The sequence below is a fragment of the Stomoxys calcitrans genome, chromosome 2, assembly GCF_963082655.1.
Source record: "Stomoxys calcitrans chromosome 2, idStoCalc2.1, whole genome shotgun sequence".
NCBI classification, from domain to species: Eukaryota; Metazoa; Arthropoda; class Insecta; order Diptera; family Muscidae; genus Stomoxys; species Stomoxys calcitrans.
In genome coordinates this window covers 179,557,606-179,576,831 of record NC_081553.1, presented here as the reverse complement: position 1 = coordinate 179,576,831, position 19,226 = coordinate 179,557,606, and the positions used below count along the sequence as shown (strand labels likewise).

General features: G+C 40.1%; 1 protein-coding gene across 1 annotated transcript in view; it reads left to right on the top strand.

Annotated features, from left to right (window-relative positions):
- Positions 1 to 19,226, top strand: part of LOC106086113 (irregular chiasm C-roughest protein) — a 1,171,308-nt gene that overhangs the window by 870,183 nt on the left and 281,899 nt on the right. Inside the window, exon 6 of the mRNA XM_059363383.1 lies at positions 12,070 to 12,307. Coding sequence (XP_059219366.1) covers positions 12,070 to 12,307 — 238 coding nt within the window. The remainder of the gene's footprint in view (positions 1 to 12,069; positions 12,308 to 19,226) is intronic.

Genomic DNA, 19,226 nt, shown 5'->3' with positions numbered 1-19,226 from the left:
GTATAGATTTCTTGTGACGATTGGATCAACAAACTCTTTGCTCCAACGATTAACAAATCCTAAAGAACCATAGGCTTTATTGATCGTCAAAGATATATGTGATCTATAGTTTAACCTTTGATCCAACAAGAAGCCAAGATCCATGATTGATTCCACAGTTTCTAGGGGCGAACCGTTTATAGAGTAAATTGTTGTTAGATGATTTAATCTGTTAAACGATATATGTTTACATTTTTATACCCTCCACCATAAGATGGGGGTATACTAATATCGTCATTCTGTTTGTAACTACTCGAAATATTCGTCTGATACCCCATAAAGTATATATATTCTTGATCGTCGCGACATTTACTGTCGATCTAGCCATGTCTGTCCGTCTGTCCGTCCGTCCGTCCGTCTTGGGTCTTGACTTCTTGAGCCTCTAGAGTGCGCAATTCTTATCCGATTGGAATGAAATTTTGCACGACGTATTTTGCTATAATATCCAACAACTGTGCCAAGTATAGTTCAAATCGGTCCATAACCTGATATAGCTGATATAAACCGATCTGGGATCTTGACTTCTTGAGCCTCTAGAGGTCGCAATTATTATCCGATTTGCCTGAAATTATGTACGACGGATCCTCTCATGACCATCAACATACGTGTTTATTATGATCTGAATCGGTCTATAGCCCGATACAGCTCCCATATAAATCGATCTCTCTATTTTACTTCTTGAGCCCCAAAGGGCGCAATTCTTATTCGAATTGGTTGACATTTTACACAGGTCTCCAACATGTAATAATATAATAATAGCAGAGCTAATCTTTTCGTATATCTTTTTTTGCCTAAGAAGAGATGCCGGGAGAAGAACTCGGCAAATGCGATCCATGGTGGAGGGTATGTAAGATTCGGCCCGGCCGAACTTAGCACGCTTTTACTTGTTTTATGTTCAATTCCATTAAATTCAGTTGACACCAATCGTATAATCGGTCAAGGTCGGATTGTAGTTTCCATTTGGTTGGTCCAGATCGGTTAAGATTTGGATATAGCTGCCATATAGACCGATTTGTTGATTTATGGTTTTGGGCCCATAAAATGCTCATTTATTGCCCGATGTCCCCGAAATTTGGAACAGTGAGTTAAGTTAAGCCCCTTAACATACTTCTGCAATATCGCACAGATCGGTACAGATTTGGATATAGCTGTCATATGGACCGGTATCTAGGTTTTAGGTTTTGGGGCCATAAAAGACGCATTTGGGACAGTGCTTAGTGTTAGGCTCTTCGACATGTTAATGCAACTTGGCCCAAATCGGTCCAGATTTGGATATAGCTGCCATGTAGACCGATATCTCGATTTAAAGTCTTGGCCCCATAAAAGGCGCATTTATATTCCGATTTCACTGAAATTTGACACAGCGACTTATGTTCATATCGGTATGAGGTATATGAGTATAAGGTATGAAATTTTCACCGAATTTTGATGAAAGGTGGTTTACATATATACCCGAGGTGGTGGGTATCCAAAGTTCGGCCCGGCCGAACTTAACGCCTTTTTACTTGTTAAATCCGCCTTGCCGCGGTATCACAAGATCTGTTCGCGTATTTTTCCAATAAAAATTTGCCGATAAAAATTTGCCAATAAAAATTTGCAGGAGAGTGAGAGCCATTTCACTCTCTTTAAAAAATTTGCAAGCAAAAAGTACGAATTTCAGTGAAAAATTGCAGAAAAACAGCTGATTTTTTTTTTTGGTTTTTTATTTGCTTCTTGGATTTTTTTTAAATAAAAATACTGACGATATTTCTGAGGTATTTTCATTAGATAAACGTCAATTTATTGACCCGAGAGTGTAAAGGCTAGAAGGGGAGCCATTCGTATATCCGTGATCTCCGTGTCGCTGGATCTCCGTGCAATCCCATGGCAGCCGGTTGTGCGTACCGCATTGGCCCGATGGAGTCTTTCATTGGCCCCATGGAGTCTTTCATTGGCCCGATGGAGTCTTTCAGTGTACAACACACTGCTACAACAACAACCGTGTACGTAGCTACGAATGTCATCCGTGGCGCCAAGTCGCGCAAAGCCATTGTTCCAAACAGAATTTCTACACTAATGATGAAGAATCTGGATCTGCCTGAAGTCGATTTCGTTACAACTGTCCTCAGCCTATCAGAATACTATAACAGTACCCGATGTTTGGAAGAGGTTTGCATTTCCGCCTATGACGCTGAACACCTGGGTTCGAATCCTGGCGAGACCATCAGAATAACATTTTCAGCGGTGGTTTTCACCTCCTAATGCTGGCAACATTTGTTCTTTAGTAGAATGTTTATATGGACAAAATTAGTAATTTTGATCCCGCTACTGAAATCTGAAAAAGAAAACGAGTAAGGGGAATTCGTACAGAACGATCTCCCTTCTCTCATCAGTAGCCAAGACGCATGAGTGACAACTCCTCCGGCTTCTTTCGTTGGACAATTTCCATTCGCCGAGCATCAGCATGCATTTCGAGGGCTGCATAAGACTACAACTGCTTTACATGCCAGGATTCAGTTTAACTTAGTCCAAGGGATCTTTGTCAGCACAACAAGTGTACTTTTGAATACGGTGGTATACAAAAGTCACTTGTTGTGCTGACAAAGATGCCTTGGACTAAGTTAAACTGAATCCTTGGGATTCTTCCCGTTTCACACCTTTTTACTTCTTTTAGCTGAAAATGAAATTTTGCCATCTTTTTAATGTTACTATGCAGAGCCAAAGGTATGGTTACCCTTCTCTTCTTGTAAAGGAGATGCCTTTCTGTGGCAATAGCTCGCCCAATATTTCTATTGTCACAGCTCCATTTTAGTGTATAAAATAAAATACACCCTTAAGCTGTATATTCTTTAGGTATAATTAGTACAATTGGATTTTATATTTTTCAATTAGTGCATTTTCTGCTCACAGGCATTTGAACATGAATTAAACCTTTTCTAAGCGGAATCAATCTTCGGGTGACCTAGTTTATTTTTAATTTATCATTATCACCATCAACATCTACAACATCGTCATCGTCCAATTTCATTTCCATTTCAAATTAGATTCTTTAAGACGTTTTATTATCCCCCGCCCCCAGGAGTATTTCTACGAACATAGTTTTGTCAAGATAATTTCAACGACATTTGCACGCAATTCATAGAGAAAATGACAATTGACTCGAAAGCTGTAGAATGCCACAGTTGTCATTGTTGGCTGCCATTAGTTTCCAAATGAATGCATTTTATTGCATTCGCAATGATGACCTCCTCCGCTTCGATCGCCTTCGGTGTAGTGTCTGCATTTGGAAAATGTTGTTTAGACATTTGCAAAGTTTTCATTTAAAGACTTTTGCTCAATGTTAAGCCATTCTCTGGATGAGCAATTATACATAATGGGGGGGAAGTTGAGTATGTGCGAGAGTCTTTGGATTTTGAGTGGTGCATACTTGTCTTGCATTGTTCTTGTTTGTTGTCCCTTTATCCATCTGATGTCTGTTTCATCCAGGCAAATATTTAGTTGCCATCCTTGTAATTGATACTTAGAACACGAACTATTCGACAACACAACAAGAGCAACGAAGACAGCCACAATGATAACAATTACCACAACTACCAGGGCCAATAATCAAAAGCAAATAAACTAAACAAGAATAATTATATAAGCAAAATCGACATAAATATGGAGAGATAAATATGGACATAACATTAAGGTGGCTTATTGAGACAAGCAAACATTTTAAGGATATTGTTTTTTTATACCCTCCACCATAGGATGGGGGTATACTAATTTCGTTATTCTATTTGTAACACCTCGAAATATGCGTCTGAGACCCCATAAAGTATATATATTCTTAATCGTCATGTCATCTTAAGTCGATCTAGCCAAGTCCGTCCGTCTTTCCGTCCGTCCATCCGTCCGTCTGTCCGTCCGTCCGACTGTCCGTCCGCCCGTCTGTCTGTCCGTCCGTCTGTCCGTCCCTCCGTCTGTCCGTCCGTTCGTCCGACTGTCGAAAGCACGCTAATTTTCGAAGAAGTAAAGCTAGCCGCTTGAAATTTTGCACAAATATTGGGTTGCCCAAAAAGTAATTGCGGATTTTTTAAAAGAAAGTAAATGCATTTTTAATAAAACTTAGAATGAACTTCAATCAAATATACTTTTTTAAAACTTTTTTTCTAAAGCAAGCTAAAAGTTACAGCTGATAACTGACAGAAGAAAGAATGCAATTACAGAGTCACAAGCTGTGAAAAAATTTGTCAACGCCGACTATATGAAAAATCCGCAATTAATTTTTGGGCAACCCAATACTTCTAACTAATGCAGGTTGTTTGGGACTCTAAATGGTTCAAATCGGCTCATGTTTTGATATAGCTGCCATATAAACCGATCTTGGGTCTTGACTTCTTGAGCCTCTAAAGGGCACAATTCTGATTTGAATGAAATTTTGCACGTGGTGTTCTGGTATCACTTCTGAGAACTGTGCCAAATATGGTTTAAATCGGTTCATAACCTGACATAGCTCTCATATAAATCGATCTTGGGTCTTGACTTCTTCAGCCGCTATAGGGCGCAATTCTTATCCGATTTGACTGAAACAACTGTGCCAAGTATGGTTCAAACCGGTCCATAACCTGATATAGCTGTCATATAAACCGATCTTGGGTCTTGTCTTCTTGAGGCTCTAGAGGGCGCAATTCTTGTCCGATTTGACTGAAATTTTGCACGAAGTATTTTGTTATGATTTCCAACAACTCTGCCAAGTATGGTTTATAACCTGATATAGCTGCCATATAAACCGATATTGGGTCTTGACTTCTTGAGCCTCTAGAGGGCACAATTCTCGTCCGATTTGACTGAATTTTTGCACGAAGTGTTTTCTGATAACTTCCAACTACTGTGCCAAGTATGGTTGAAATCGGTTCATAACCTGATATAGCTGTCATATAAACCGATATTGGGTCTTGACTTCTTGAGCCTCTAAAGGGCGCAATTCTCGTCAAAGGTGACTGAAATTTTCCGCGTGGTGTTTTGGTATCACTTCTGAGAACTGTGCCAAATATGGTTTAAATCGGTTCATAACCTGATATAGCTGCCATATAAACCTATATTGGGTCTTGACTTCTTGAGCCTCTAGAGGGCACAATTCTTGTCCGATTTGACTGAATTTTTGCACGAAGTGTTTTCTTATAACTTCCAACTACTATGCTAAGTATGGTTCAAATCGGTTCATAATGGTATAGCTGTCATATAAACCGATCTTGGATCCTGACGTCTAGAGCCAAAAGAGCGCGCAATTCTTATCCGCTTTAAATGAAATTTTGCATGAGGTGTTTTGTTATGACTTCCAATAAAGGTGCTAAGTATGGCGCAAATCGGTACATAAACTGATATAGCTGTCATATTAACCGATCTGAGATCTTGACTTATTGAACCTCTAGAGGGCGCAATTCTTATCCGATTTGGCAGAAATTTTGTACAACGGCTTCTCTCATGACCTTCAACATACGTGTCTAATATGGTCAGAATCGATAAATAGCTTGATACAGCTCCCATATAAACCTATCCTCCGATTTTGCTTCTTGAGCCCCTACAAGGCGCAATTCTTATCCGAATGAACTCAAATCTTACGCAATGACTTCAAAAAAAAAATCAGTATTCATTTATGGTCCGAATCGGACTATAAGTATTGGACAATAGCATAACAGTTCCTATTCAATATTCTTTGTTTGCCTAAGAAAAGATACTGCGCAAAGAACTCGAGAGATGCGAACCTTGGTGGAGTGTATATAAGATTCGGCCCGGCCGAACTTAGCACGCTCTTACTTGTTTTTTTTTTTTCTACGTAACCAACACGCAGGGGATGTCCCCTATAGATGCAGTACATTGCGTTGGCAGTTAGGAAATGTAAGGGTTGGAGGAAAGAGGGAGTAGTGTTTATTGATATTCGTCTTAAATTTCTATGTCGGTGGGAAAGACACTAGCCGGAAGTCGATTCCACATACGAATAGTTCGGGCGAAAAATTAATTTTCCCGGTAATGCATGGTTCGGTCGACTGACCAATCAATTACAAACGAGTGTGAGTTCCAAGCAAGACTTGTATTCTTGGTGAACATCCTAACGTCAGGGATAAGAAGAAGAATATCCCTGGAACACACACCATGGAAATAACGATAGAGCAATAAAACGCTATCCACATTTCGACGAAGTTCAAGAGAAGCAATAGAGTTGGATACCCTACTGTGCCCAATCAACACCATTGCTCTCCGTTGAACCTGGTCAAGTAGCTCCAAGGATGATTTTGGAGCTCCTGCCCATATATGAGAGTTATTGTATATTCCATACTCGGCCTGATGTAGGTAGTATAGATATTGAGAAGATCAGTAGAGTCGAAATATTTTTTGCACCGCTTAAGAAAGCCCAAACACTTGGATTCTTCTTTTGACTTCGGATATGTGTTTTGACCACCGGACATCACATTGTATCTTCACGCCCAGAACATAAAGAGAATCTGACTGCTCAATATCTATAGCGTCGATAGATATCGACGATTGTAGTGGGTCAGTGAATCGCTTGTGGGACAAGAAACAACACTGCGTTTTCTTTGCATTAAAGTCTACTCTGTTCATTCTACTCCACTCGGATTGGCCAACAAATTCTGGGAGAGCGTCTCATCCATAATGCGCTTCGTGTCCACAATTTCTTGAGGACTGGGCCTATGGTCGAATGAATATGAATGACACAGACTACTGTCATCGGCAAGTGAGTAGACTGAATTCGAAGTCTGGCCGAATAGATTGTCAAAGAAAATAAGAAAAAGGGAAGGGGAAAGTTACAGAACCTTGTGGCACACCTGCGGTCAATGTGTACTCATCTGATGATATAAAACGAACAAAGTTATTACCGACTATAAAAGTGCATCGTGACAGACCCTATCAAATGCCTTGGAGATATCCAGAGCAACGAACTTACTCTCACCAAACTGGTGGATAGAGCGACTCCATCGTTCCGACAACAATGCCATTAGGTCTCCCGTAGAGCGATTTCTGCGGAGCCCATACTGTCTGTCGCTAAGAAGGCCATTGCACTCTAAGTATCTGACGAAATTATGGTTAATCATACTCTCCATAACCTTGGAGAGCGTGGAGCATATCACAATTGGCCGGTAATTCGCAGGGTTGTTCGCCCCACTTTTTTTGGGGATGGGCGGAACGTTCGCAAGCTTCCAACGCGCCGCGAAAACTCTCGCACGGTAAGCAAGGTTGAAAAGGTTGCGTAGTGGACGAGTAAGCGTCGAAGAACACTTACAAAGGACAAATGTTGATATACAGTCGGGGCCCGGAGATTTATTAACGTTGAGATCCGCAAGGATCTTCTTAACTCCGCGTGTTCAAAAGACAATACATAATGAATTTGCCAATGTATTTTTTACATCAGAGCAAAAAATTCATGAACTCAAGGTGTAGACATGTTATAGACGTACCTTTATCACTAAAGGACTCGCATAGTTGTCTATCGAAGCCGATGACGATGTATTGCCTTCGATTTTGATTTGTTCATGCTTTTCCCTTTAGCCATCAAATCGATGGCTATAACTGCTAAGCATAGTTGTAAATTAGTACAACTAATCTGAATTTGAGCTCTAAGCACTAACTGTAATTTAATTTCCAATTAGTAAACAAAAACAAGAGCAATTTATTCAAAAAAAATAAAAATCAAACATTTTGCACGCATGGGCATGAAACGCACACTCTCACAGGGTAACTTAAACTTTTGAAAGAATTCGAAAAACAAAGCTCACGCAAACTGTGGCTTCCTTAAGTTAACTACTGCATCTATGAATGTGTTGGCTTATGTGGCAGTGCAACGATAACAAACTTAGTTTGTACTTATTTATGTTGTTATTGTTGTTCTATCTCACTTATGCATGTACAGGACATTGCATTTGTCTTGTTTTCTTGCTGGAACACAGCTGGAAAAAGATATGCAAGCAGTGGAAAGAAATGTGTTTGCTTATCTTGAATTTATTATTTGCATGTGTTTAGATTTTAGCAATTGGAAGTCACCTTCCAGTGCACAATAGTTTTGAGTGTGAAAAACTTTTGCATTTCATGGATCAATGTAGTGAGCTTAGTTTCCTTGATGACAAAATTTGTCTACTAAAATACCAACTACCTAATAACACTTAAACAGGTGAGGCAGCTACCTTTGTTAAAGGAAGGAGGAAGTTTAAGGAGGAAGTTTTATGTGTCACGTAATGTTTGGAAAATATGATCGATGGGTTGCAGGATTGAAGGATCTCCATGATTTACTCCTTCTAGGATCATAGCTACATTAGGTTTAACAAGTAAAAAGTTTTAAGTTCGGCCGTGCCGAACTTTGGATAACCACCACCATGGATCGCATTTGTCGAGTTCTTTTCCCGGCATCTCTTCTAAGGCAAAAAAGGATATAAGAAAAGATTTGCTCTGCTATTAGAGCGATATCAAGATATGGTCCGGTTTGGACCACAATTATATTATGCGTTGGAGACCTGTGTAAAATGTCAGCCAATTCGAATAAGAATTGCGCCCTTTGGGGGCTCAAAAAGTAAAATAGATAGATCGATTTATTTGGGTGCTGCATCGGGCTATAGACAGATTGAGACCATAATAAACACGTATGTTGATGGTTGTGAGAGGAACCGTCGTACAAAATTTTAGGCAAATCGGATAAAAATTGCGACCTCTAGAGGCTCAAGAAGTCAAGATCCCAGATCGATTTATATGACAGCTATATCAGGTTATGAACCGATTTGAACCAGTTGTTGAATATGATAACAAAATACTTCGTGCAAAATTCATTCAAATCGGATAAGAATTGCGCCCTCTAGAGGATCAAGAAATCAAGACCCAAGATCGGTTTATATGACAGCTATATCAGGTTATGGACTGATTTGAACCATACTTGGCAAAGTTGTTGGATATCATAACAAAACACGTCGTGCAAAAATTCATTCCAATCGGATAAGAATTGCGCCCTTTAGAGGATCAAAAAGTCAAGACCCATGATCGGTTTATATTACAGCTGTATCAGGTTATGGACCGATTTGAACCATACTTGGCACAGTTGTTGGAATTCATAACAAAACATGTCGTGCAAAATTTCATTCCAGTCGGATAAGAATTGCGTACTCTAGAAGCTCAAGAAGTCAAGACCCAATATCGGTTTATATGGCAGCTATATCAAAACATGGACCAATATGGCCCATTTACAATACCAACCGACCTACACTAATAGGAAGTATTTGTGCAAAATTTCAAGCGGTTAGCTTTACTCCTTCGAAAGTTAGCGTGCTTTCGACAGACAGACGGACGGACATGGCTAAATCGACATAAAATGTCGCGACGATCAAGAATATATATAATTTGTGGGGTGTCAGACGAATATTTGGAGGTGTTACAAACAGAATGACGAAATTAGTATGCCCCCCATCATATGGTGGAGGGTATAACAAGTAAAAAGTGTTAAGGCGGTGCCGAACTTTGGATAACCACCACGATGGATAAATGAATCATCCTCTTTAATAACAAATCCACCAATACATCCATAGCAATGTGCAAATGGCTGCTGGTCTGCATCATAATTGATTCAGGTCCCGATAACACTTATACAAGTCAAAGTGTCATAGAAATCAGGCAAGGAATCCGATTTTTATGGGATTAAGACCCTAACACGGCAGCTATGCCTAAATAGAGTCTGATCTGGACCATTTTTGACAGGGATGTCGAGAGGCTTAATACAAGTCACTGTGACAAGTTCCAACGATATCAGGTAATAAATTCAGCTTTTATGGACTTAAGACCCTTAATTGGCAGATCGGTGTATACCAGATTTATCTGAATATACGCCGATCTGAACCATATTTATGTCAGATATCGGTAGGGTTTAATCAACTCGCCATTTCAAATATCCGCGAAATCGGAAAATAATTGCGGTTTTTGTGGGCTTAAGACCCCAGATCGGCAGTTCGGTATGGAAGCTAAATATAAATATAAAACAACTCACCATATCAAAATTCAGCGAAATGGGGTATTTGACAGTTCTTCAATGTATAACCCAAAGCTTGTATGGTTGTCTAGTTGGGAATCATCTGTATAGAAGTCCATATAACTTCTAAATATTACGAGGGATATTGTAGTTACAATCCAGAGGTTAGCATGTCTGCTTATAACGCTGAACAAGGCAAGCTTGCGACACCAAAGCTCTATAGACTTAAAAACCTTACCTTTTCCTACTTAAAACCACTATACTGTAGTGGATAACAGAGAAAAGCAGCAAGCTACAGCAACCGTGGTTTACACTGACGACTCCCAAAAAATAAAATGCTCATTTAAATTCGTTGAGCTATTGTGCGAGTTTTAGCCGATGAGCATAAAATGATCGACAATCATACCTTCCATTTTTCACAATACGCACGAGGGCTCACATTAACCGCAACTGATTAGAAGACACTGAAGACCATAATTAATTTGCGTGCTTTATAATGGCTTGGGTAAAGAAAAAGTTGGAAGTAAGTCTGTCACTTTTGCACGGGCGGAGACAGACAGCACGTACGTCACTGATAAAAGCAATTCTGATCCAAAAATAAAAAAGCTAGTGCTAAAAAACATCGGAGTATATCTATATATCCGCTCAGCAACATTTGATGTCTTATTGCTGTGCTTGCTTTGGCTTCATATGGCACTAATCAGAGTGGTGTTCATTTGTAAACAACACACGATGTCCGTCGACCAAATTGAAAAACACATCCACTGAACGATTGCCAAAACGTGCGGGCATCTCTCACTCTATTGTGTATGTGCATGTGTTTAGATAACTTTGTTCCAGTTAACTTTATTTTTAGGTGGCATGCGTAACAGACAATTGTTTTGGCCAAAATAGCTATTGAGTGCCAATAACTCTTTGAATTTGAGGATAGAAATAACTCTTTGAAATTTGAAATGGTTAGAACTGAGGTGTCATCGTGGCCGGTCCCAGATGGTCATAGTCACCTCGCCATCTCGATAAATTGTTTGGGATGCCAAATCTTCATTTATTTTGCTGGATAGTGCGCAAGAATCCTTATCCCTCTGCTTGAGTTATAAAATTATTTTTTTGTTTTTTTTTTTTTTTTCATTTTGGCCGAGATTGTCTTTGTATTTTGCGATTTACGAAGACATTTGTGGTTCGATTTTCATTTATGCATGATTTGGATTGGTGACAAAATTTACAATGACTTTGCTGCAGTTTGCATCAACATCCGATAATTTAGTTAAAATTAAAATTTTAAAGTGTTTACTATTTTTTTTCTTTATTTTCTCCCACTGTGAATTGCTATGCTCTCGATGCTGGCTTAAAATATTCCGGAAATTGGTTCATATATAAATAAGGAGTTTCCAAAATTAATTGCCCACTCCATCCGTAGGGTGTCCCTTATCCTATGCTACTTTAATTTACATCTATCCACAACTGCATATCGTGACAAAACTAGAATTTTCTACCTCGTTGAGCCTAATTAAAAAAGCTCAAGCAACATAAATCCAATTGGGTGTTACACAAGAGCAAGTCATACACATTTCGTTAGATAAAAATGGGAACAAACAATTGAATCACATCTTAAACCAATGCACCTTTGTTGTCATTCTTATTGCCAAAATCAGGATAAATACAAACACACACACTCACACACACACACACACACACACACAAACTAAACATATGCAGTCTCGAAGGATTTATATTTCACTTTCAACACTAATTACTATGGCCAAAATCTATGAAAGCAAAAACTCTGCACTAACGATTAGGCTCTGCATTTTGGGCCCAATTGGCTGGTCATGTTGAAAACAAAAGAAAACGCTTTGGGCAACAATTGAATTTGCGAATCTGGCTGCTGCTACTGCTGTTGTGGTTGTTGCTGTTGGTCTACAAGATTTGAATACAATTCCCAGTATTACGATTTCATTTTGAGTTCTTTTCTGATTTTTGATTTTGTTGGTTTTCTTTTTCCACTCACACCTCCCTCTCAATCTCTATGTCTCATTTCGTTACAGCCCGTTGGCATTTATGCCAAGAAATACGAATGGGCCGCCCGACCATCGTCATCGCCCAGCGGTGGCCTGCATTTGGATCTACACCCACCACCCATGCAGATTGGAGGCGACTGTTCATTGTGGATACGCTCGGCCACATTGGATTTTGATGATGGCCTCTGGGAATGTCAGGTGACGGCAAGTGATTTTACAACGCAGGATGCTTTAACTAGTCAACCTGTACGGCTGGTTGTACGTGGTAAGTATGGGCAAATAGCCATGCATCCATAACAGGTGAATAGGCAGCACTCTCACAAAAAGGATAACAGCTACCATAAGGATAACAATGACAGCGAAAGCAATACGGTGCCCATCCCTAGACCATGGCACAAAGGCATGCCTCTATCTCTGCACATTTTTAGCGGGGGGGTGGAACCGAATGAAAAGCGTTCTGTGATTTTTGTGTGTGTTTTTTTTTCGTTTTCATTTTGGTACCTACGCAAAATTGTACACATTTAGTCGGACACTTGTCCTCAAAGACATAAAACAATGGCCACAATGGACTTGGCCGAATTCAATGCTACATTTTTGCTCGCACAATGAATTCACATTGCACTAAAGCTGGCATGGTTTGTTTGGTTACCAACCATTACCTTAAGTCTCTGGGGCATATTTTGGGGGCGAAACCAAAAATCTGGCAATGAATGTGTAGCATGTTAAACAGCTGCAGCTTTCATATGGGATATTTGGAGCAAGAGGGTGCCTATGACGAAGTTTAAAAATTCAAACAGTTTCTGAAAGGGTTTTAAAGGCGTAATGGGTTGATTGTAAGGAAAGCGTAATGGAAAAGCGGTTAAAGAGGCAAGCAAAAAAGTGAAAGAATGACTAAAAGAACAGATTGACCAACGAATGGATAGTGGGAATGAGAAGTGGACGGTATATAGAGAAGACAGACGAAAGGTGGACAAAAGGCGGACGAAAGAAAGAAAGTATGAAACAAAAGCCTGGATTTAAGGATGGAGGCCACCGTAGCGCAGAGGTTAACATGTCCGCCTATGACGCTGAACGCCTAGGTTCGAATCCTGGAGAGACCATCAGAAAAAATTTTCTTCGGTGGTTTTCCCCTCCTAATGTTGGCGTCACTTCTGAGGTACTATGCCATATAAAACTTCTCTCCAAAGAGGTGTCGCACTGCGGTTCACCTTTCGGACTCGGCTATAAAAAGGAGGCCCCTTATCATTGAGCTTAAACTTGAATCGGACTGCAGTCATTGATATGTGAGAAGTTTGGCCCTGTTCCTTAGTAGAAAATGGGCAAAAATTACCATTTTTGGTGGGTTGGACAGAGAGAAAGACAGACGGAGAATATACAGAGTAGACGAAAAGGTAGAAGAAAGATGGACGACAGAAATAACAAATAAATGGAACGAATGTAGGGACCGAACGACGGAGTTAGGGTGAACAAAAAGGAAGGCAGACCGAAGGTTTGAAGATTAAACGAAAGAAAGAACCAAAAGATAAAACAAAACAGGCACTGGTGGTAAAGTGGACAGAAGGAAAGACAGCTGGTAGCTTAATACCAACCGGTAGCCGAAATAGTTAGTACGAATATATGAAATGAGAGTATCGATTGAAGGACGAAAGTAGAGTGGAAAAATGGGAAGAAAACCGGAGGTTAAAAAAAAATAGATAAAAAGCTAGACGAAAGAATACCCCCCAAGCCCTGAGCATAGTCGGATGTAATGGAAGTTATGGTAAAGGAAAAATAGGGTCTGATGTGCGGGTCGTTAAACAAATTTTACTTAAAAAGCTTATAACTTATATCGAGTTGCTTTGCTTTTGCTTTAATTGACTATGAAAGAACATTTGTTGCACTAGCCGAATGTAGAATACCGTTCTAAGCGCCTCGATCTTCTGCACTTATTCTAAAATCTCTGACACCAATTTTCAAAGTGTCTTCCACTACTTGATCTTTCCATCGGGCTTTCGCGGTCTTCGCAATTTGCGTGTACAACCGTGTTTGCCTTCAAAAGACTTCTTTGCTGGAGCTTCTTCATCCATTCTGACAACATGACCTAGCCAACGCAGCCGTTGTATTTTGATGCGTGTAACTATGCTATCGTCGTCATACAGCTCGTGGTTCATATGTCGCCTATATTCTCCATTAACGCAAACTGGTCCATATATATAACGAAGATTTTTTCTCTCAACTACTACTACTTCCGATGACCAACCTATGATGTCGATGTTGTCAACATAGGCGACTTTGTAGTCAACAAAGTGGTGGTAGGTGTTGATTTGTCCTTCTCGAGACTTTTCCAGAATTTGGCGCAGTGTAAATATCTGGTCTAGGGTGGATTTACCAGGCCTAAAACCGCATTGATAGGGCCCAATAATCTCATTGACTTTAGGTTTTAATCTTTCACACAGTACGCTTGAGTGTATCTTATATGCGATTATTCCTCTGTAGTTGGCATATTCCATCCACAAGAAAGGGGACAATTTCTTGTGCACGGGACATAGTATGCTGAGGTTCCAATCATCGGGTATGCGTTCTTCTAGCCAAATTGCGCAGATAAGCTGATGCATAAGCCTTATCAGCGTGTCGCCTCCGGTCTTAAATAGTTCAGCGGGTAACCCGTCGGCTCCAGCTGCCTTGTTGTTCTTTAGTCGGGTTACTGCTACTTGGACCTCATTCTGACTGGGAGGTGAACATTGTATACCATCATCATTGATTGGTTCTGCGGTATCCACTTCGCCGCCAAAGTCGGACACTAGCAGTTGTGAAAAATGTTCTTTCCATATTCTCAGCAAGATATCTGTGTCAGTTACCAGATTTCCTTCTTTGTCTCTACAGGGGGATGTGCCAGCACCAAAGCCATCGGTTTGATGTTAATTCTTTGGTAGATTTTTCGGACTTCATTCTGACTCCTGTTCATCTCAATTAGCTCTCATTGACGTCTTTCCATTTCCTTTTTCTTTCTGCTTCATCGGGCGCGTTGCTACTGATTGCAGGGTTGCTCTATATGCCGCATTCTTGGCTTCAGTAGAATCTCGACACTTTTGGTCGTACCATGAGTTTCTTGGGGGAGGCTTTCGGTACCCAAGTACGGATTTCGCGGCATTTTCCATGGAGTCGGCAATAGTTTGCCACTGCGCCATTATATCATCGGAACAAGGAGTGCTTTCATCAAGCAGTTGGGTCAGTCGAGTGGAATATGCCGCTGCCATTTATTGTGCTTGCAGCTTTTCAATGTCCAGCTTCTGTGCAATGTCAGATCGTACTTTCCTCACCACGTTCAAACGTGTGCGAACCTTTGCTGCAACGAGGTAATGATCCGAATCTATATTCACTCCACGGATCGATCATACATCTTCCGTTTTTACTATTCCTTTGTTTCTCATAGTAGTTCTAATATTTTTCCGTAGGCGGGTAACTGGCTCAGCGCCCCAACCGCATGGGTTTTGTGGGATTACACATGTATCCCTCGTTGTGGCGAGCCGCTTGCTTCAAGATCCGACGCTCGCCTCCAGCCGCCCCTATCCTGGGAACAGACGCTGATGTTGGCTATTGATTATTTGAAGGCGCTAATAACTCGCCTTGTCATCTCGAGTATCGTTGGCACTCAGTACTTAATTAATAGCCAGTGACAAATTGCAAATTTTGGCCATGAACATTCCACTAAGAAACAGGGGAAAATTTCTCACATATCAATGAGTGCAGTCCGATTCCTTTTTATATCCGAGTCCGAACGGCGTGCCGCAGTGCGACACCTCTCTTTTGGAGAGAAGTTTTACATGGCATGGTACCCCACAAATGTTGCCAGCATTAAGAGCGGAGACCCACCGCTGAAAATTTTTTCTGATGGTCTCGCCAGGATTCGAACTCAGGCGTTCAGCGTCATAGGCGGACATGCTAACATGTGCGCTACAGTGACCTCCCGAACTGTCCCATTAGAAGAGCATAAAATAATTGACAAATTCGGCCGGACCTAATCTTGGAAACCCACCCCTATGGGTTCTGCTGAAAACGAAAATAGAATAACCACGAATCTACGTACCAAATTTCTGCCAAATCAGGCAAAATTGAAGTTCTAGCGGATGCTTAATGCTAATGGTTAGGTAATTTTATATGGGAGCTATATCAGAATAGACCGATTTGGTCTATATTTGCCACGGATGTTGGAAATCATAACATATGACTACATGCTTGGGAGCTGTATCCAAATCTGAACCGATATGGCCCATTTTCAATCCCCAACGACCTACATCAATAAGAAGTATATGTGCAAAAGCGGCTACTTTATGCGCTCGAATGCTATCATAATTTATATAGACGGAGGGACGGACGGACATGGGTAGTTCGACTCGCAATGGCGAGATGATACTTTGTGGGGCGCAGATCAATATTTCGGTGTGTTATAAACATAATGTCTAGCTTAGTATATGTTCTATGCGGGTGGGCATAAAAATGCATTGTGTTTGATAGATACATTATGGCTCATTTGGTACCCACCTGATGCAAAATTTTGTGGAGATCGGACCAAAATTAAGACTACTACAACCATTCAAGCTTAATCCGCTGAAAAATATATATGGAATCCATATCTAGATCTGAAACGATGTATTCCAAAATCTGTAGGACTTTTTATGTACCAAAAAAGTGAAATGTGCAAAATTTGGTGAGAAGCGAATAATAAATGCGACCTGTGCCAACAATAAATGGATACACAGAGGGACCGATAGTTATATAGACAGACAGAAGGCTATAGCAAAATCGAATCAGCAAATAATTCTTAGCCAATCGTTATAAAAAACAATGAGTTCAATTCATATCGTTCTTGCAAATGTATACACAAAGTTATTATACCCTCTAGCCATTAGCGAAGCCAGTCCATATTTCTGGGGGGAGGCTAAAACCCTTTGAATAGCAATAAAACTAGCAAATTTTGCTGAAAACAATGACATTTTTAAAAATTCTACAACTTTTCTGGGGTTGCTTAGCCCACCCCCACATTCCTTTCCTTTCTGGCAGATGATAGACCTTGACCCCGAAACAATCCCCCGGTGTAGTTAGTTCTTTCGTATAACATTATCCAATTACTTACAATATCAGATCATATCTCTTTTATCTGAATGGGGCACCTTCAGTTTGTTTATTCAGTGATTTAAGCCAAAAACTTGCGCTCACTGCAAACAGAAGTGGTTTGCAACTGCATTTCCATCATCATTGTGAGCATCAAGGTAAATAAAAAGATGGGGAAATAGATTTCAAGGAACAAATTCTTTAATTAATTTTCTAATTCTAAGACTTAATGCAGCAGAGTAAATAATCCCAGCCACAAATACCATGACAGCAGTCGTTACTTATGTTTTTGATGCGTCACATCTACGGCAGCGATAGCGTCCATGGAGATGTAATCCTTTAATGGTACACAACCACACTTAATAACGCATACACACACACACACACAGACACACAGATCAAAACATTTAAACCATTAATGCATTACTGAGAGTAATCCAGTGTATATACCATTGTAAATGTATGGCTGTATATTCTTCATATATCACATACAAAGCCAATGAATGGAGCAATGGAGCTTTATAAGCTGCAGCTGATGTTAGTATTGCAGAAACTTACAGTAAATGTCATAAGAACAGGGATCGAGGCAGAAAGTAAAAAAGCTTTAATGTCGGCCTGGCCGAACTTTGGATACCCACAACCTCCGAAATATATGTTAATCACAATTCGTCAAAATCCGGTGAAATTTCACTTTTATAGCAGCTATATGGTCCTATACGATCCAAACTCGGCGCGGACGTTGAAAGGCCTAAAAATGTAGTAATTTTTATGCCTTTCAACGTCCGCGCCGGGTCCATTTACCTTAATCGAGAGATCAGTATTTATAGCAACTATGTATGACTTGGGAATGTTGGAGACCAAGCTACGGTTCTGATTGGTTTTGACTTGGCAGGCTTATCTTGGTCTCCCTTCATCTCAAATGGGGACACAAACCTCTCCACGGTAGCACATCGGCAGCTATTTCAAACATCCGTTAAAGGTAGTGAGCTAAAATTCGCCACGAGTTCACCCATAGAAAGATAAGAAGATGGGTTGGGGCATCGGGTTAGTAGCCCATCACCCGGAAAACTTAAAGGAATTACTTTGAAACCAGTAAGGAAAGTCAAAAGTCGGGCGGTGACGACGGATTATACTCTGAACCAATTTTGATGGATATCGCCGGATATTTTTAGATGGGTTGTTAAACAATTCGTATTACATTTCGAGCAAATATGTTCAAATTGTAATAGCAACGGTTGACAAATGGGAACATTATTGACAAAATGGAACAAATTACCCAAAATCTGACAAACATATATATGGGAGCTATATCTAAATCTGAACCGATTTCGACCAAACTTCTAAGATATTGTGGTAGTCATCCAGGAAAGCGTTGCGCAAACTTTCAGCAAGATTGGTCAATAAATGCGCTTGCTGTGACTCTAGAAGTGAAAATCGGGCGATATACATATATGGCAGCTATACCTAAATCTGAACCGATTTCTATGAAATTCACTATTAATATAAAGAGTCATAAGGAAATCCTTTCGGCCAAGTTTTAAAAGAATAGTTTAAAAAATGAGCAATTTATTGCAATATTTCTCAAAATCGGACAAAAATATATGTATATGTGAGCTATATCTAAATCTGAACCGATTTTGAGCAAACTTTTTAGATATTGTAGTAGTCGTCGAGTAAAGCGTTGTGCAAAATTTTGGCAAGATTGGTCAATAAATGCGCTTGCAGTGGCTACAGAGGTGAAAATCGGGCGATATACATATACGGCAGCTATATCTAAATCTGAACCGATTTCTATGAAATTTCCCAGTGATATTAGAAGTCATAAGAAAATCCTTCCTGTTAAGTTGCGAGAGAATCGGTTAAATAGGGGAACACTCTTTTGCAATATTTCTCAAAATCGGATGAACATATGTATGGGAGATATATATCTAAAACTGAACCGATTTCGACAAAACGGTATAGCCATTGTGGTAGCCATCGAAGAAAGCGTTGTTCAAAATTTTGGCAAGATTGGTCATTAAATGCGCTTGCAGTGGGTCTAGGAGTAAAAATCGGGCGATATATATATCTATGAGAGCTATATCTAAATCTGA